The sequence below is a fragment of the Podarcis raffonei genome, chromosome 4 (genome assembly GCF_027172205.1).
Source record: "Podarcis raffonei isolate rPodRaf1 chromosome 4, rPodRaf1.pri, whole genome shotgun sequence".
NCBI lineage: Eukaryota > Metazoa > Chordata > Lepidosauria > Squamata > Lacertidae > Podarcis > Podarcis raffonei.
This window is the reverse complement of record NC_070605.1, coordinates 5,330,541-5,347,994: the sequence shown is the minus strand read 5'-3', so window position 1 is coordinate 5,347,994 and position 17,454 is coordinate 5,330,541. Positions and strand designations below refer to the sequence as shown.

General features: G+C 44.3%; 1 protein-coding gene across 3 annotated transcripts in view; it reads left to right on the top strand.

Annotated features, from left to right (window-relative positions):
* The window catches only part of SLCO2B1 (solute carrier organic anion transporter family member 2B1), a 72,196-nt gene that overhangs the window by 35,944 nt on the left and 18,798 nt on the right, over nt 1-17,454 (top strand). For all 3 annotated transcript variants that reach the window (XM_053385309.1, XM_053385308.1, XM_053385310.1), the window contains 5 exons: nt 2,634-2,771; nt 2,883-3,045; nt 5,850-6,059; nt 7,914-8,012; nt 9,186-9,316. In XM_053385309.1, the coding sequence (XP_053241284.1) occupies nt 2,634-2,771; nt 2,883-3,045; nt 5,850-6,059; nt 7,914-8,012; nt 9,186-9,316 (741 nt within the window). The remainder of the gene's footprint in view (nt 1-2,633; nt 2,772-2,882; nt 3,046-5,849; nt 6,060-7,913; nt 8,013-9,185; nt 9,317-17,454) is intronic.

The window sequence follows — 17,454 nt, the reverse complement described above, 5'->3', positions numbered from 1 at the left end:
ATGGCGGGAGTTGTAAGTACAGAACAACTGGAGGGTACCAGCTTGGGGGAAGACTAGGCAAAACATCAGTCTGGTGCAGCATGAGGCAGCTTCACATGACATGTTTTAAGTTTCTTCTCAAACTTCCAGAAGAGCTCAAAATGAGACTAAGCAGCTCATGCTGTGGCCTTTTGTGCCTGAGCTCTCAGAGCACATCTGTTACCTGCTGGCTCACTTGACCTTCAGTGCCTCTCTTGCACTTGAATCCAGAACTTGCTTCTAGGCACTTCAAAGCCATCTGCCCACCTGACCCTTTCCTGTGTCAGAGAGGAAGCTTGGCTGTTCCGGCAAGCTGGCTGCAACCCCAGGAACTCTTATCTTTGCCTTTGTGAGCAAAAACATTCCAAGCAGGTTGGAAGCTGCTGCTTCCAAGATAGTGGATTTTTAAAAATAGATGTTCGTCGCATGTGTAAAAATGTAAAACACCCCGGGGTTGGCTCCCCGCTTCCTCTTTTCTTTAAACTGGGTTGTGGGGGCGAACTGTGGAGAAAATGCTATTCAGTTTGCAGTGATTATAATTAGTTTCCACTTGGTATTCAAAACTTTCCACATTTTGCGCCATGTGCAGCGAGTGAGCAATGAACGCACTGAGATAAGGAATGGGTTAAACATGGCCACCATTTTCTTTTTAAACAATTTTTATTGGTTTTTAATCAAATACAGTAACCATTAAACACTTATCAAGCGGTATAGCTAATGGTGTTTGTTTTATCCATTGTCCCTAAACATACACTTGCACATTCAACATTCAAACATATTACTTAACATCACCTCTCCGCTGAGAATATCCAGCGTTTGGTATAAGAAGGTCTTGATTTTGGTCATTAATATAGTTAAAGAAAGGGGTCCACGTGTCTTGGAAGGTGTCTCTATTTGTTTTGCCCTTAATTGCCCTCCTTGTGTCTGGGCAATTACAGACATTGCTGTATCCCAGATATTGTTTCCCTATATGTTCAGGGATATTTCAGTCTGGCACCATTTTCATTTATTATAATGATAGTAGAGGTGTGTATGGCATAGGGCAAGGATCCTACTCTCGGGCAGTGCCACTGCTGGCTGCTATCTCACATCCCAGCCTGCTGACTCAGTCACCATCAGGGAATTGCCAGACACCTGGGCCCACCACAGAGTAGATCATTCTGGTGGGACCCTCCCCATGCTGAGGATGAGGCCTTTGTGCAGCCCCACTCAAGTCACCATATGGGGGTTCCCCCAGTCGATTATGGTTCCTAGATAATGACACACACACATCCTGCCATTATTTCAAGTTGCAACAAAACAAATCTAATGATAATGGCACTTAATTGAGTGTTCGATAACCTGGCTGTTTTTAAGTCTTCCAGATTAGTGGCTCGCAACAGTTTAAAAGCCCACAAGAATAAGTGGCATGAAATTAAAACACCTCTGATCATTTTTTTTTTAAAGCCATGCACACAGGTTTTAAAGTCTGTGTCAAATCATCTTCTAACTTTAAGAGGGTATCTAAAGTGATGTTTGTAGGGAGCCACCCTTGATTGTTGAGACTTGGTGTATGACAGCAGAAAAGCACCACCATTTTGAAAGGCAGCGTCAATATGTAACATTAGTGTGACTATCACACATGCAGGTTCCCATCTTGTATTTATTGCTCACAAGCAGTCTGTTTTTTGTGCATTTGCACACACTGTTAGTGGCAAAAAACAAAAACCGTACTCATTCCTTGAGCTCCCAATCCCTCTATTTTGCCTCAGACTAAGAGCCATATTAGTCATAGAATTGTAGAGTTGGAATAGACTGCAAGGGTCAACTAGCCCAACCCACATGCAGTGCCGAAATAAAATTACTCTTTGGTCAGAGAACCCAAACAGAGATTTTAATTCACAAAACATGCAGCAAAATAAAGTGTGGAAATGTAGGATGGAAGACCTTTAAAATATGCCCTTGTGAGTTCCCAAACTTCCCTTTTCCCTGAGCACAGAAAAAGGCCACACCTTTGGTAAGTTAAAAATGGTTTACTTACAAACTCCCCGAAGGTTATATTCTTGTGCTTTTCCATACAGCATTCAGAAAAAGTTGCACAGGCAGTAAAACTTGGCATATTTCCAAAGTGGTGAAAGTTCCTAAATTATTGGCACAGGAACTCAAGACTGGCTTGTAAGAGCCATGCAGTCTGAGCTGCAGCAACTAGCTGAGACCTCCTCACACATTGAGCTTCTCTGGAACAAAAGCTTGATTAATCATTTCATCCCAAATGAATGGGGAGTGGATATAGCTAAGCCAGGCAGGACAGTGTGCAGTATTAACCCCTTCGTGCATTAATTAGACCTAAGCATGTTGGTTATTTGAGACTGGTTATCCCACAGTTTTAGCTCTGCACAGATACATCACAAAACATCATGGTTAGAACTGGGGTTTGGGACCACAGGTATTTGTGACAGGGAAGGGAAAGGAGGCAGAGACTTGGCAGGTGGGTTGGAGAGCAGCTGCTGTGTGCCCTGCACAGACTACCTAGTAAGGAGCGAGTCAGGACTCGTTACTCCCAGTGCGGCAGAACAGCCTCAGCTTTCTCAGGTTCCATTTTGATTTTTGTTCATTCTTTTTCTCTCCTCCTGCAGTTCTTCGTTTTTTGCCAGGGGTTTCTGCAGTTCTCTCAGCTGATGACGTCTAGCCTTGTGAAAAGCTCCATTTCCACAATCGAGAAGCGCTTTGGACTGTCCAGCCAGATGGCCGGCACCGTGGTCTCCTTCAACGAGGTACCACCTTTGCTCCTTGTCCATCTTTCCTCCCCTGCTTTTATCCTTTCATAAGGATGTGGCTTCCCCAATGTCCTAAGAGGCCTCTCAACCTCTCATCTCACTACCCAGGTGGGGAACACGCTGCTGATCATCTTTGTGAGTTACATGGGCTGCAGAGTCCACAGGCCCCGCTTCATTGGCTATGGGGCCGTCCTCGTCTCCATTGCTGGTCTGGTCATGTCGCTTCCTCACTTTATCTCGGGACCCTACGAATATGATCGCTCCGTTACTGGTAAGGACTTCCTATGTATGAACTCCTTGGGGACCTTTTCACCACGAAGGTTCGCAGTTGGAATTGGGGAAACTGTTGATTCATAGAATCATAGAAACGTAGAGTTGGAAAGGACCCCAAGGGTCATCTAGTCCAACCCCCCTGCAATGCAGGAATCTCAACTAAAACATCCATGGCAGATGGCCGTCCGATCTCTGCTTAAAATCACCACCTCCCGCGGGAGACCATTCCCTTGTCGAACAGCTTACTGTCAGATAGTTGAGGTAGGTAGCTGTGTTGGTCTGACTGTTGCGTTCGCAAAGTAAAGGAAGGATTGAACTCTGATTAATAAGAATACACACAGAGGCTTGAACCAGCAAGACTCTGGGAAGGGTGCCTATAATCGTGTCTCTCTCTGTGCCTGTCCCGTGTGCAGCCCCTGGCCCAGGTAGTTTTATTCACAAAAGAGCTTTTTACAGAGTCTTCGTAAGAACCAACCAGATTTCTTCTGAGCATTTCCACAAACCCACGTGGGGAGAAAGTAAAACTAATTAAGTTTTACTAAAACTAATTAAGTTTTACTAAAACTGCTAAAACTAATTAAGCACAAATATTTCTGGGGTAAACAAAGAACAGAACTAGAAGGAAGAGCATCTGGCAACCTCGGAGGTAATAAACAAGCAAAACATATGATAAGGAGGATGGCCAGAAGGACAGTGACCATTATCCCCTTCATGTGAGATCTGCTTCCTGGCCCTAAGATGAACATCCTACATCAAATAAACTTGCCCACTGTCTTTATGGCCCAGGACGCCTGCCTGCCGAAGCAACTGCTGTGTACGTGACTTATGAAGAGAGAGAAATGGGCAGCAGAGGGAAAGGGCATGAAAAGGGCATGAATGTAGAGTCTTATGGGATTTAATCAGAAATTATCGTCAATATATCAAACCCAGTCAACACAATGCTTTCATCGTGGACATGATGGCTTGATGTATATTTTATAATTCCTCATGGTAATCCCATCTGATCCCTACACTGACGCAGTCGAAATAAATTTAAAAATTGTCCAGTAGCACCTTAAAGGTAAAGGTAAAGGTACCCCTGCCCATACGGGCCAGTCTTGACAGACTCTGGGGTTGTGCGCCCATCTCACTTAAGAGGCCAGGGGCCAGCGCTGTCCGGAGACACTTCCGGGTCACGTGGCCAGCATGACAAAGCTGCATCTGGCGAGCCAGCGCAGCACACGGAAACGCCGTTTACCTTCCCGCTGGTAAGCGGTCCCTATTTATCTACTTGCACCTGGGGGTGCTTTCGAACTGCTAGGTTGGCAGGCGCTGGGACCGAGCAACGGGAGCGCACCCCGCCGCAGGGATTCGAACCGCCGACCTTTCAATCGGCAAGCCCTAGGCGCTGAGGCTTTTACCCACAGCGCCACCCGCGTCCCACCCAGTAGCACCTTAGAGAACAACTAAGTTTGTTCTGGGTATAAGCTTTTGTGTGCATGCATCTGAAGAAAAAACTTAGTGGGTCTCTAAGGTGCTACTGGACAATTTTTTATTTTGTCAGATCTTCCTGATGTTTTGTTGGAATCTCCTTTCTTGTAACTTGAAGCCATTGGTTCGAGTCCTATTCTTCAGAGCAGGAGAAAACAAGCTTGTTCCATCATCCGTAAGACAGCCCTTGAGATATTTGAAGATGGCTATCATATCTCCCTACAATCTCTACCCAAATCTCCTTGGGTAGCTTTTCAGTATGGAGGTTCACGTTTGGAATTGAGGGGGGAAACTATTGATTCCCACTCTCATTTTGCATTAGAAAACCACAGACGATCAAGCCAAGAGTTGGACATTGACACACACCCAATTCCATTTTTATTTTATTTTATTGGTTTTTCAATTATGTTTTATTATACTTACTTACAGCTGTACAACATAAACTTAAATTCATTGTTACCAATAAACTAATACATTTAAAAACACACACACACACAAAAACATTTTGACAATAAATTCTCTTCTCAAGCTAAGTTAGAATCTATTGCCAATTTCAGCTAGTCTGATGGGGCGGGGCAATAATGAGGCTCTCAGTGCACATTCCATTAAAGGAATAGCATGAGACAGTGATGAGAGTGGGTTTTCCCTTCTCTCCCGGTCCATGATTCATAAGAACATGGGAAGAATCTGCTGGATCAGGCCGGTGGCCCCTCGAGTCCAGCATCCTGTTCTCACAGTGGCCACCCAGATGCCCATTGTGGGAAACTCGCAAGCAGGATTCGAACACAAGAGCCCTCTCCCCTCCTATCGTTTCCAAGCAACTGGTGGAGGCACAGCCATAAGGGCTAGTAGTCATCGATAGCTCCCTCCTCCATGAATCTGTCTGACCCTCTTTTCAAGTCTTCCAAGTTGGTGGCCATCACTGCCTCCACCAAACCTTCAACAAGCCTGCTGTGCCAGAACTGAGACACAGCTCTAGGCAGAATTTTGGTGCCGGCACAAGGTGTCACTGTATTTGAGACCCAAAAGTCCACCACTGCAGGGCCTTCAGGGCCAGTCTCAAAGACTTGGCAGTTTCTGAAGTAACCTGGTCGTAAGCCACCTATCAGAATGCTCCTCCTTGCATGACTGTGTGCTGCTGTAGCATCCTTCCATATAGAGGCTGGGTAGGGAGGGGTAAGAGAAGATGGTAAGAGAACAGAAACCAGCTTTGTGTTGCTGCTGCTGCTCAATAGCTCTGTTTGCTGTGCCCAGTTCCAAAGGGAGTTTCACCCAGCAGTAAAACAATAGATGGGTGTGGCAGCTTGATAGCATCTCCTTTTGCCTCTACAGGTTCTGAAAGTACCACTTCAGACATATGCCTCCCAAACCGGAATGAGACAGAAGTATGCACTAAATCCGAAAAGAAAGAAACCCAAGTGGTTGTGATGCTGCTCTTACTTGGGCAGACCCTGCTGGGGATTGGCGGGGTCCCCATCCAGCCCTTTGGCATCTCATACATTGATGATTTTGCCAGTAAGAGCAACTCCCCTCTCTATATAGGTAAGATGCTAGAAACAAAGGCTAGCTGCCCAGGCTAGTGCCTTATACCATATAGGCATCTTGTCTTGAGTTGTGACCTGCAACGCACCTGAGAATGGATGAAGGAGGGCCCTGAGCCAAGGAAAGAAGAGATAAAGCAGCGGTTCCCAAACAGATTGTCTGGATGGACCACAAACGAGAGGCTTATCCACTAATCCTCTTGTCATGCTGTTTTTCCCTGGGGAAAACCACTTTTCAGCACTCAGTCAGAGCAAATGGCAATTTGAGTTTTCCCCAGATGGATGTTTGCTCCAGTTGAGCGCTAAAGAGCTGGTTTTCCCTGCGAACGGAGTGGAGCAAGGGGGAAACTGAAAGCATGGAACAACTGGAAGTGTGGACGAACCCAAAGGCCAAACTAGATGTGTTGCTGAAGTTAATGTTAATAGCTGGGAGGAGGGATTTTCATCAGGCCTGCAGTGAGTACGGAGTTAAAACTTTTCTTCTCTGCTGCTGTCCCAACAAAAATTGCTCCGCTGTCGCAAGCCCTGTCAGGACAAAATGATTTACAAAACCAGCAAAGCATAAAATCAAAGCATAAAATAAATATAATCATAAAATAAAACAGCTGGCAGGAAATGAACCTTGTAGTGGGGGCTACAATTGAACATGAGGCTGCAAGGGGCCTGTCAGGAGGCTGGCTTCACAGTTTACTTTTTGGGTTGAAAGGGTCCCTTATCCCCAGGCAATGGTGGTATGTGTGGGAATGTTCTGGGGTGCAGGAGAGGATATATGGACTAATTATATCCTTATCCAACTTGTGCTAACAAGTTCCCAAAATATCAGCAGAGTTTATAGACATTCCCCTTTAAGTTCGCAACGGTAACGTGTGCACAGGTTCGCTAGAACGTCTATAATAATTACTCTGGTAATTTCCCCTTTTGTTCCCTCTTAAAATACAAGACACGACACAGTCTTCATAAAAGTATAAAAGAGTTTACTCACGTTCTGTTCACAATATGATCCCAGAAGGCAGACAGCTTAAAAAGGTTACATACATTTAGAATCTATCTTGTAGCAAGATAGACCTTATCTCCTCTCTTGGCTGGGAGCCAAGAGAGCATCCTTAGATGTTTCCTCATGGAAGGAAGATGGCAGAGAGAGAGAGATGGCTGCCTGCCCTGTGCTTTTATCATTTACCTGCACAGGTGAGGCCACACCCACCTCTGGTCACATGCGGAGGAAGTCCGTCCCCAGGAAGTTTACCTGCTTGCCGGACAGACATCCCTCCCCATGTTCTAACATGTACACTCTAGGAATGTTGTCATTGACTGCTCCTGTGTTTACATCCCACAGTATGTGTGTGTGGTTTTTTCTAGGTGATCTCCTTTCCTTGCGTAGATGACAACTGTGTTTGTTATTTTTACTTTTTACCACCAGGCCTTTACTTAGCAGGAAGCTTCCCACCACCACCACCACCATACTAAATTTATCTTTTTAGTCAGGCAGGGCAGGAATTTGCCACCATTTTGTTGGGTGGGGGTACAGCAGCCTCTGTCTGGAAAATTTAAAACATGGCATGGACTTGCCACTGACCTGAATATGCATCTGCACATACACTGAACCATTCACAAGACTGGGATGATGCATACATATCCAAACCGAATCTCAGCTAGGGTTGGAAATCCCCTGGAAAAGAGTGAGTTGTGTGAATCCACCTCATTATTCCAGCGCCACTTAGAGGATAAACTGTTTAATGATTTTACCACAATCAGGGCAGTATATACAGTAAATGTTAAATAAACTTGTTGGGACAAATTTTGAAAGATGCTTAGTGGGCTTGCTACTTGAGCAGAAGTTCTGTTTTCTTTTTTACAGGAATCCTCTTTGCTGCAACTACCGTGGGTCCTGCATTAGCATTTATCGTGGGGGCAGCTACGTTGCGCTATTTTGTTGACATTGATAAAATTCCCGCAGGTGAGTTAACAAATGTTCTGTGTGAGCATCTTTGTGAGTGAGTAAATCTCGCAGACACAGAGGGAAGGAAGTGTGGGCCAGAATTTGTGCGTCTTCTCTGATGTCTATCACTATGTCTGGTAATTGTGTTCTTCTTCTTTGGCGATCACTCGTAGCCGAGTAAGATTGTCTTCCATAAACACAGTTTTAACAATGAGTCCGTAAGTGAATGTGTACTTAGCTGAAGTCAGCATTGCTGACCTTCCTGTGTCTCAGAGTGGAGGTTTATGACTTCATTCCTAAGCCACCAGGGTTCAGATTTCATAGAAACAAACGTACACAAAGACAGGCAAGCAAATGGAATCTGCTAGTGTAGGAGCTGGGTTTAAAAGAACCCGGGTTCACTGAGCAAATGACGTCCTTCGCAGGAAGCCACTACAAGATGTGTGGGATTATAGGATGTCAAACACAGTTTAAAATGAAGATATTTGTGCCCTGACCCCATAGACATGCATAGCACATTTCACTAGGGAGTTCACCCAGGGATTTTGTCCCTCTAAAAGGCAAACAGTTATTGAACTGATACTCATAATCATAAAGGATATTATTTTTATTCACCAAGCAAACAAAAGAAACTTAAACTTAGCTAACCACTGGTTTTTAAATTAACAACTAAACTTCCCCTAAAAAATACCAACTTTAAAATTAGACAATGAAACCTTATTTTGCTGTAGTGATATCAGGATATCAGGTGTTGCTGTAGTGATACAGTCAGTTTTCATGTTCTTTATCTTTAAACAGATAATGAGCTAACCCAAGTTGACCAAAACAGATTAAATTTTCTTCATCTTCCTGTTCTAGAGAATGAGATGTCACTCACCAGGTGTAAGCAAAATGTGGTGAGTGGTGAGATGGAGACAGAGCCATGCAACAGAGAGAGATGCAGGCAGAAGAAAAAGGCCAGAATGGATCTGCAGCTTCCACCTGCCCCGCTTCCAGAGACAGACGCAGGCAGAAGCCACAGATCTATTTCAGCCTTTTTATGCCTTAAAAAGTGGTGTAAAAGCAAATCTGGATGAGCCTGAGTCTATGTTCCTGGCAAAAGGGGTAGGCAGCTGTTGAGGCCTCTGTTGTGCTATCAGCCACCAAAGCACCAGCGTATCTTTGAGCTCTTCCATGTACTTTGTGTTTCAGCTGACATTCACATTAATAGCAAAGATCCACGATGGGTTGGAGCCTGGTGGCTCGGTTTCATAATTTCCGCCAGCGTGGTCGCCATTGCTTCAATACCTTATTTCTTCTTTCCCAAAGAGCTGCCTAGAGAGGTAAGGACACGCTTGAGTATAGCTATTCTCAAGGCACGATCTCTTTCCTCTTGAAATGGAAAGTAAGGCAATTCAAAACACTGGTGCATGAGCCACTTTGGTTTAGTGGGTAGGGTGCTGGGCTTGGACCAGAGAGATCTGAATCCAGATTCGTGCCCTCATGTAAAACAACCTTGGTACTCTAGTGCCAAGCCCAGTCTCAGTCTAACCTTTTTATCCTACAGGGTTGTGGACATAAAGAGTGAGGAAAACCCTGTGTATGCCACCTGAGTACCTTGGAGAAAGAGCAAAGTTAGATATGGTGTGGTACACATCAGGATGTTTTGCTCTGTTTCCTTGTGTGCTCTCCATCTTGGGTTTACAGCTGTCATGTCTGGCTGAACAGGCCCAATGTGTCAGTGAATGCTCAGGAACGTTCTTCATTCCTGGGACAGAGCAGATCCCAAGCAGATCCCACCTCCTACTGGACAAGTAAGTGGCTGTCAAGGGGCTGTCAGGAGAAGGCAGGTTCATCCACAGGTCAGGAAAAGCACTTGAGATGCAAAGTGCAATTAACTTTTTATTCACAAAAGTAAAACTGCAACACAGTCCATCTAGGCTAGTCTCCTCTTGTTGAAGACGTTGCTGGAACTGGCATCTGGCCTCTCCTCCTCTCTAGCCCCCTCACTCTAGACTCCTCCAAAGCAGCTGTAGATTGTGACGAGGAGGAAGGATCCCTTTTGGGGCCTGTTTGGCCTGTTGCTCAACCATGTGCAGGACTCTTTGTGATTTGGGAGTCAGTGGAGAGCTAACTGGAGCAAGACTGCCCAGCTGCTGAGCTTCTGGCTCCTCTCTGTCAGCTCACACTAAGACTCCTGGCACCCAGCCTTGTCCTGAAATGGCTTTCTTCTTCTGACACCCGCCTCCCCCCCCCCATGTTCACTCAACCCTCCTGCTTCTATGACCTCCCAGCTTGTCCCTTCCACAGACTTGTCCTCCAGGTCCTTCTTCCTCTGTGTCATTCCTTGGTGCCTCTTGAGCAGGCATCGCCCAACACTCTTCCTCATCCAGCCAATCTCTGACAGTGTCCATCTGTCAGGCACCCTTCCCTAGACCTCCTGATACCCAGCCAGACCTTTTACATTCAAGGTGCTACTTAAGCATCGAATGGGAGACAAAACTCGTCACAGTTGGAGCACACAGTGAAGGTCGTGTCAGGCCCAGGCTGGGACTGACAGCAGGATAGACTGGGCATGAACTGTTATCAACTCACAGGAATAAGGAGAACAGGAACTGAAGAACTGACCAGGCGAGGCACGAAGGCAGAGCCCTTTGATGGTAGCCAAACATGACTCGCATCAGGGCGTTCAGGGAAGAAGCAGAAGCGGAAAGGAAAGCAGCACACTCAGAAATGATGACTTTTCACATTTATGTCTTTTCTACATTTTTAACGCACTGACCATGTTTCACAAAAGTGGATTGGGTGGGTGGATGGACTTGCACAGGTTTGGGAAACAGACAGATTGAAGAATCAAGACACAGATAAGTATTCAAGCATTCAGACAAGCCATTCATTTTTTTAAAAAAAAATACACGTTTTTATTGATTTTCCAATATCGTTCCAATAGCAGCCTCATTATAACAATACCATTTTTATCCAGCTATTACAATTATTAATGCCAATTATTCCAATGTCAGATTATACAATTTAATCAAACTGGCGTCCTGACATGCTAGATTTGTTGACTTCATTCTTTGACATTTTTCTTGCATTCCAGGATCTTAATAATTTCCATTACTTTCCATTTTGATATAATAATCCCTTATATAAGAGCTACAATCTTGTGATTTCATTCGTGTTGGTATATTAGGTAATTTATGAAGTTCCAAGTGAGGAACTCTAACTGTAATTCTTATTCTTGCGTGTGACAGTTTCCTCCCCCCCCCCATGATGTTTTTTTTTAAATAAATGTTTATTGAGATTTTACAAAACAAAATAATCATCATTTCAAATAAATCAATCAATCAGATAAAACCCAAACAAAAAACAGAGAACAGAAAAACAAGAAAAAATACACACTTAACAAAGAAAGAAAAAGAAAAAAAAGAAAAGTCCACTTTTAAATTTCAAAATTCCATATCCCTCTGTCCTGACCTCCTCACATCTCTCTTTTTTGTGTTCCTCTTTGTTCCATCAAATTCAGCAAGTTCTAACCCTTTTTCAAACCTTACTTATAATTATATATTTCCAATTATTATGTCTCAAATTTCCCTTATCTTGGCCCATTACTCCACCTTATATACTATGACATAATGTTATTCTGATCATATCCCCCTTCTCCTTTTTAAAATTCTTATTTTCATATCACTTTTAACCAAATCCCAAATGCCCTGTTACCTTCACTTCCCACATCATGTTAACACTCAAACATTTTACAATATTTTTGTAAATAGTCCTTAAACTTTTTCCAATCCTGTTCCATCAATTCTTCTCCCTGGTCACGGATTCTGCCGGTCATTTCTGCCATCTCCATATAGTCAATCACTTGCATCTGCCACTCTTCCACGGTGGGTAGATCTTGTGTCTTCCAATACTTGGCGAGAAGTATTCTTGCTGCTGCTGTTGCGTACATAAAAAATGTTCTGTCTTTCTTTGGCACCAATTGGCCAACTATGCCCAAAAGGAAGGCCTCTGGTTTCTTAGGAAAGGTAAGTTTAAATACCTTCTTCAGTTCATTATATATCATTTCCCAGTAAGCCTTAACCCTTGGGCACGTCCACCAAAGGTGAAAGAATGTTCCCTCAGCTTCTTTACATTTCCAACACTTATTGTCAGGCAGGTGATAAATTTTTGCAAGCTTAACTGGGGTCATGTACCACCTGTAAATCATTTTCATAATATTCTCCTTTAAGGCAATACATGCCGTAAACTTCATACTGCTCCCAGTCAGCAAACATAATGTTATGACCTATGTCCTGCGCCCATTTAATCATCGCTGATTTGACCGTTTCATCCTGTGTATTCCACTCCCCCCCCCATGATGTTTTCCCGTCCATATATGGTGTTATATCCTTCATTATTGCAACTGTTGATGGTTCCCGTCATGTCTCAGGAGAAGCGGTTATCTCAGTTTCCAAAAGTCACTGCATCACTTCGTCAAGCCATCTTCACCATTTTTCCAGCCTAGGAAGAACAGTCTGAATTCAGACTTCAAATAGTTAATCCAAAAGCTTCTGTTCTCGCAGCTGGTAGACTCCTTTCTTCCCTGCTGCTGATTTATGGCCAATTGTCCTTATCTCAAACACATTCCTTTGTGGATAAAGGAGGTTAGAGAGGACTTTGCTCCATATTTTCGAAGCATAGCGTTTCCCCTCTCCCTTCCCTCTCAGTTCCTTTCTCTCATGCATGTGCAGTTCCAGTTTTGTTAAATTCCTTATTTATATTCCAATTTATTCCTTCCACACTTGTACAGATAATTTTTTTAAAAAACAACAACCCTGCATTCAGGGGAGGGTTGCCATATCATAAATGTAGAGAAAAACTTTGATATAAGCAAAGCGTGGGCTCCCCTCCCCGCAATGTCTCTTTCACCAAATGAAATTCCCTCTCAATCTAAACCTTTTAAATCCTTGTAGCTGGGTTCGTTTTCACAGTTTCTTATCTCACCATCTCTAGAATGCGCCTGTAGTTTATTCCAATTAAACAAACCGAATTAGCAGGATAACCTGTGCTTCCAGGAAAAGGATCGGGGGGCGGTGGGGTGGTTGCGGCAGCCAGAGTACTCCATGCACCCAGTGCCTTTCCTGCCCTCGCATTCCATGAGGAAGAGAGTGCCAGACTGCCAGGCAAACTGTGGGTGAGAGCAAGGTCCCTCTTCCAATCAAAGAGGAATGCAGAAAATGCAATTCCCCCATCATTTTCTGATTATCTCCGTCTATCTTGCTCCAAGGCGTTGGGAGAGGCGTCCATCCCCTGGCACACAGGAAACAGGAAGCCCAGACAAGCCATTCATGAGTAGGTGCACTGTCAAACTTCAAGTCGTGAAAGTGGAAGCGGGTGCTAGTCTCACGACAAAGTGTTCTGGCAATGTGGCAGAAGGAAAGCTGAGTTTCTATCTTTGTGTTCTGTGTGAGAGACAAGGAAGGCCCAAACCTTTTTGCTGCTTAAAGTGAAGGAGGAAATGGTGCCTCCACAAACGACGTACAGAAGACCAGTCATTGAATGTTACTTCATCACTGGTAAATAGACAGTGTCCTCCTCTACACTTGAGGGCAGCGGACTAGCTTAGGGAGCACAGAGCAGGCACTCCCTGGCCTTCAGAATCTGCCACCTGAGGCGGCCACCCCACTTTGGCTAATGGTAGGGCCAGCCCTAGGGACGTGGGTGGCGTTGATCCAGAGGCATTCTTAGAGAAGGTGAAGATGGGCTGTGAAGGGTGGCGGTAGGAGAAGTCTCATTTGTTTGCTAAGTTGCTTCCCCCTTGATTATGAGCAGTTTCTCCAAAAGATCAGATCAAGGAAACACAATCTTCTGCTGAGGCAGAAATGCTTGCTTTTGTGAGCTCTGCGGAGTGATCACTGGCAAACAGTTTGCTGCAAGAAGCGTGGAGGAGAAGCAGCTTCTTGAAATGAATTGCTCTTTTTCCAGTGAGACATAAAGCCGAGACCCTGGTTGCGCCTGATTGTTAACAATCCCTTGGCATGTGCTGTAAGAGCAGCAGTGATAAGTTTTGATGTCCTGGCCACTTCCCAAGCTGGGTAATTGCTTTTTTCCTGCCTCCGCTCCACCTGCATTTCTCAGTTGAAGCCTCAGCCCAAGTGGCCTGCAAAGTTTCATCACGATGCAAGAAGCCCCAAGAGAATGTCCTGTGTGACGGTCATGGTTTCCTCCTCGTGAGGAGGGGTCAAACTGAAGCTGAGGCAGTGGTAGGGGGAGACAGATGCTTAACCCTTCCCTGCCCCTCTGGTTTTCTGATGCAACAGCTTTCCCCAACTGCATTCCAGACATGTTTACCCTCACAAGCCTTTGTAGGGTAAGGTTACCAGATTTCCCCCCAAAGAATCCAGGGACACTTTTTTTAAAAAGAGAGAAAGAAAGGGGGGGGGAGTTATTAAAAAAAAGTTATTTTTTAAAAAAAAGAAGAAGTAATCTCTTCTGTGGTCTCCTCTGTTGTGCAGCCTTCCTCTGGGCCCCAGCCTGCTCTCTTGGGGTGCTAGCCACCCTGGAGTAGGCTTGGGTCAGGCCTGGGCTCAGCCATGTCTCCTTGCCCTGCCAGTGCTCTTCTACCTCTGTTCCTTAGCGGCGGCGGCAGCAGTGCGGCAAGGTCGGGGCTCCCCTCTTTTTTCTCCTTCCTCTTTCTCTTCCTTCTCCTTCTCCTCTTTCTCCCTGCATTGGCTCCAGGGTTTCCCTGGCCCCAGAGTGCCACTGGGCTGTCGGCCGGGTGGCCGGGCACTTTCACACCCGGCTTGATTTGGGTCATTGGGGGGGGGGGTTGAGTGGTTCCCCCTCGGCCGTGGCAGCGGCAGTCTCAGCAGCCAGGAGCCAGCCTGGTAGCACAGTTGGCTCTGGCTGGCTTCAGGAGCTGCTTGCTGCCATGGCATCTGCCATTTTGCCTCACCAGTAGTCCCCATATGATGTGTCTTGTGCCGTTGACCAATCACGCAGCATTCATTCCCTACTAATAAATCTACAACACTTAAAATATAAATCCAGGGACGTTAAATGAAATCCAGGGACATTCCGGGGACAGATTTTGGCCAGGGACAGATTTGGAAATCCGGGGACTGTCCCTGGGAGACAGGGACGTCTGGTAACCATATTGTAGAGGTTGGGGTAAGCAGCAGTAGAGGAAAGAAGTGATTTCAGGAGTGGGGGGGTTAAGCATTCTCACCTGCTGCTTCTCCAAGTCTCTTCCTCCTGACGTTGCTTCCCAGAACAAGCTATAGTCAGGGTTTATACATATACACATACTTCCATGTAATGAGTGTTTTAGCTTTCATAGTAAACCAACTGTACTTGTACTTTCATAGTAAACCAACTGTACTTGTACCGGCCAGATTCAGCATTCAGCTACTAAGTGCCATGAAGCTGAGAGCCAGGCCAGCTAAATGTCACTTCACCAGAAAGACAACGCAGGCATGAACCTCTCCACGGAAGGATATTTAAATGGATCTTTTCTGCCTTTAAGTGGAGTGCTGACTTTGCTGCATCCATTTGATTTTATGCCATGCTATTTGCACAGAGTCAAATTGATTTGCCCCTAGGGAATCTCGGGGGCAGGGCCGTCCACTGTAACAAAGTCCACAGAGGAGATCCAATAGCCTTAACAAAGAGAAGGACAAAAACTCTCTTCTAGCCTTTTTCTTGGCAAAATAGCGGATTTGAGGAGAACAAGATTACAATAGCAGCAGAGTGATAAAAGGATGTTTTATGTTAGTGACCTCACTGAGTCTTTGGATTTCAATCTCCCTTTCTTGGGCCAGGTTATTAAGCAGGTGGTTATGGACCAGGTGGAGGAAACTGATTTTCTAGATCCATTTCAATTGGGGTTTAGGTCCAGTTTTAGCACAGAAACTGCTTTGGTCATTCTATATGATGACCACTGTTGGGAGGGAGACATGGGAAATGTGTCCCTGTTAATTCTACTTGACCTCTCAGCAACTTTTGATACCACCAATCATGATATCCTTCTGGAGTAGCTGTCTTGAGTTGAGGTGGCGGCGGCACTGCTTTGTGGTACCAGTCCTGCTTGGATGCTTGTTTCCATTTTTTTTTTTTTTATAATTTTTTTATTAGTATTTCAACATATACTATAAGACAATACAAACAACAAACACTGACAAACAAACATATAAACATGTATAATTTCATAAATTTTTTCATATACCCAATTTCAACGACTTCCCCATGCCTCCCTTTTCTGCATCCCTGTTTTAAACTTTTTTCAGCAACCCCTGGTCCGAATTACTTATAAATTCCTTTCTATAACCCTTTTCTTTCCTCTTATCCAATCATATCTCTGCAAATCTGCTATACTTTACCCATGACATTTTAACATTCAGTAATTTTACAAGAATTTTTAAGATAAAATTTAAATTTCTTCCAATCTTCCTCCACTGTCTCTTTCCCTTGGTCACGGATTCTGCTCGTCATCTCTGCTAGTCCCATATATTCAATCACCTTCGTCTGCCACTCTTCCAGCGTGGGTAGTTCTTGTATCTTCCAATACTTTGCTAGTAAAACTCTCGCTGCTGTTGTAGCATACATAAAGAACGTCCTATCTTTCTTTGACACCAATTGGCCTACTATGCCCAGGAGAAAAGCCTCTGGTTTTTTATGAAAGGTACACTTAAGCACCTTCTTAATTTCATTATATATTGTTTCCCAGAAGACCTTAATGCTTGGGCACGTCCACCAAAGGTGGTAGAAAGTACCTTCAGTTTCATTACATTTCCAGCATTTGTTATTGGGCAAATGATAAATTTTTGCAAGCTTGACTGGGGTCATGTACCACCTATAAATCATTTTCATAATATTCTCTCTTAAGGCATTACACGCTGTAAATTTTATACCGGTGGTCCATAACTGTTCCCAGTCAGCAAACATAATGTCATGACCAATGTCCTGTGCCCATTTAATCATAGCTGATTTAACCGTTTCATCCTGTGTATCCCATTTCAGCAGCAAATTGTACATTCTAGACAGATTCTTAGTATTGGGTTCTAACAATTCTGTTTCTAACTTTGACTTCTCCACCTGGAATCCGATTTTCCTGTCCTGTTTAAATACTTCATTTATCTGGTAATAATGAAGCCAATCTCTTACTTTAGACTTCAGTTTCTCATAACTCTGTAATTTCACATTTCCACCTTCTTGTTCTATAATTTTCCAATATTTTGGCCATTTAGATTCCATATTAAGTTTTTTCACTTCCTTAGCCTCCATTGGTGACAACCACCTAGGGGTTTTATTTTCCAACAGATCTTTATAACGAATCCAAACATTGTATAATGCTTTCCTAACAATATGGTTTTTGAAACTTTTATGAGTTTTTACCTTGTCATACCATATATATGCATGCCAACCAAATCTATTATTGAACCCTTCTAAGTCCAAAATGTCTGTGTTCTCAAGAAGTAGCCAGTCTTTCAGCCAGCAA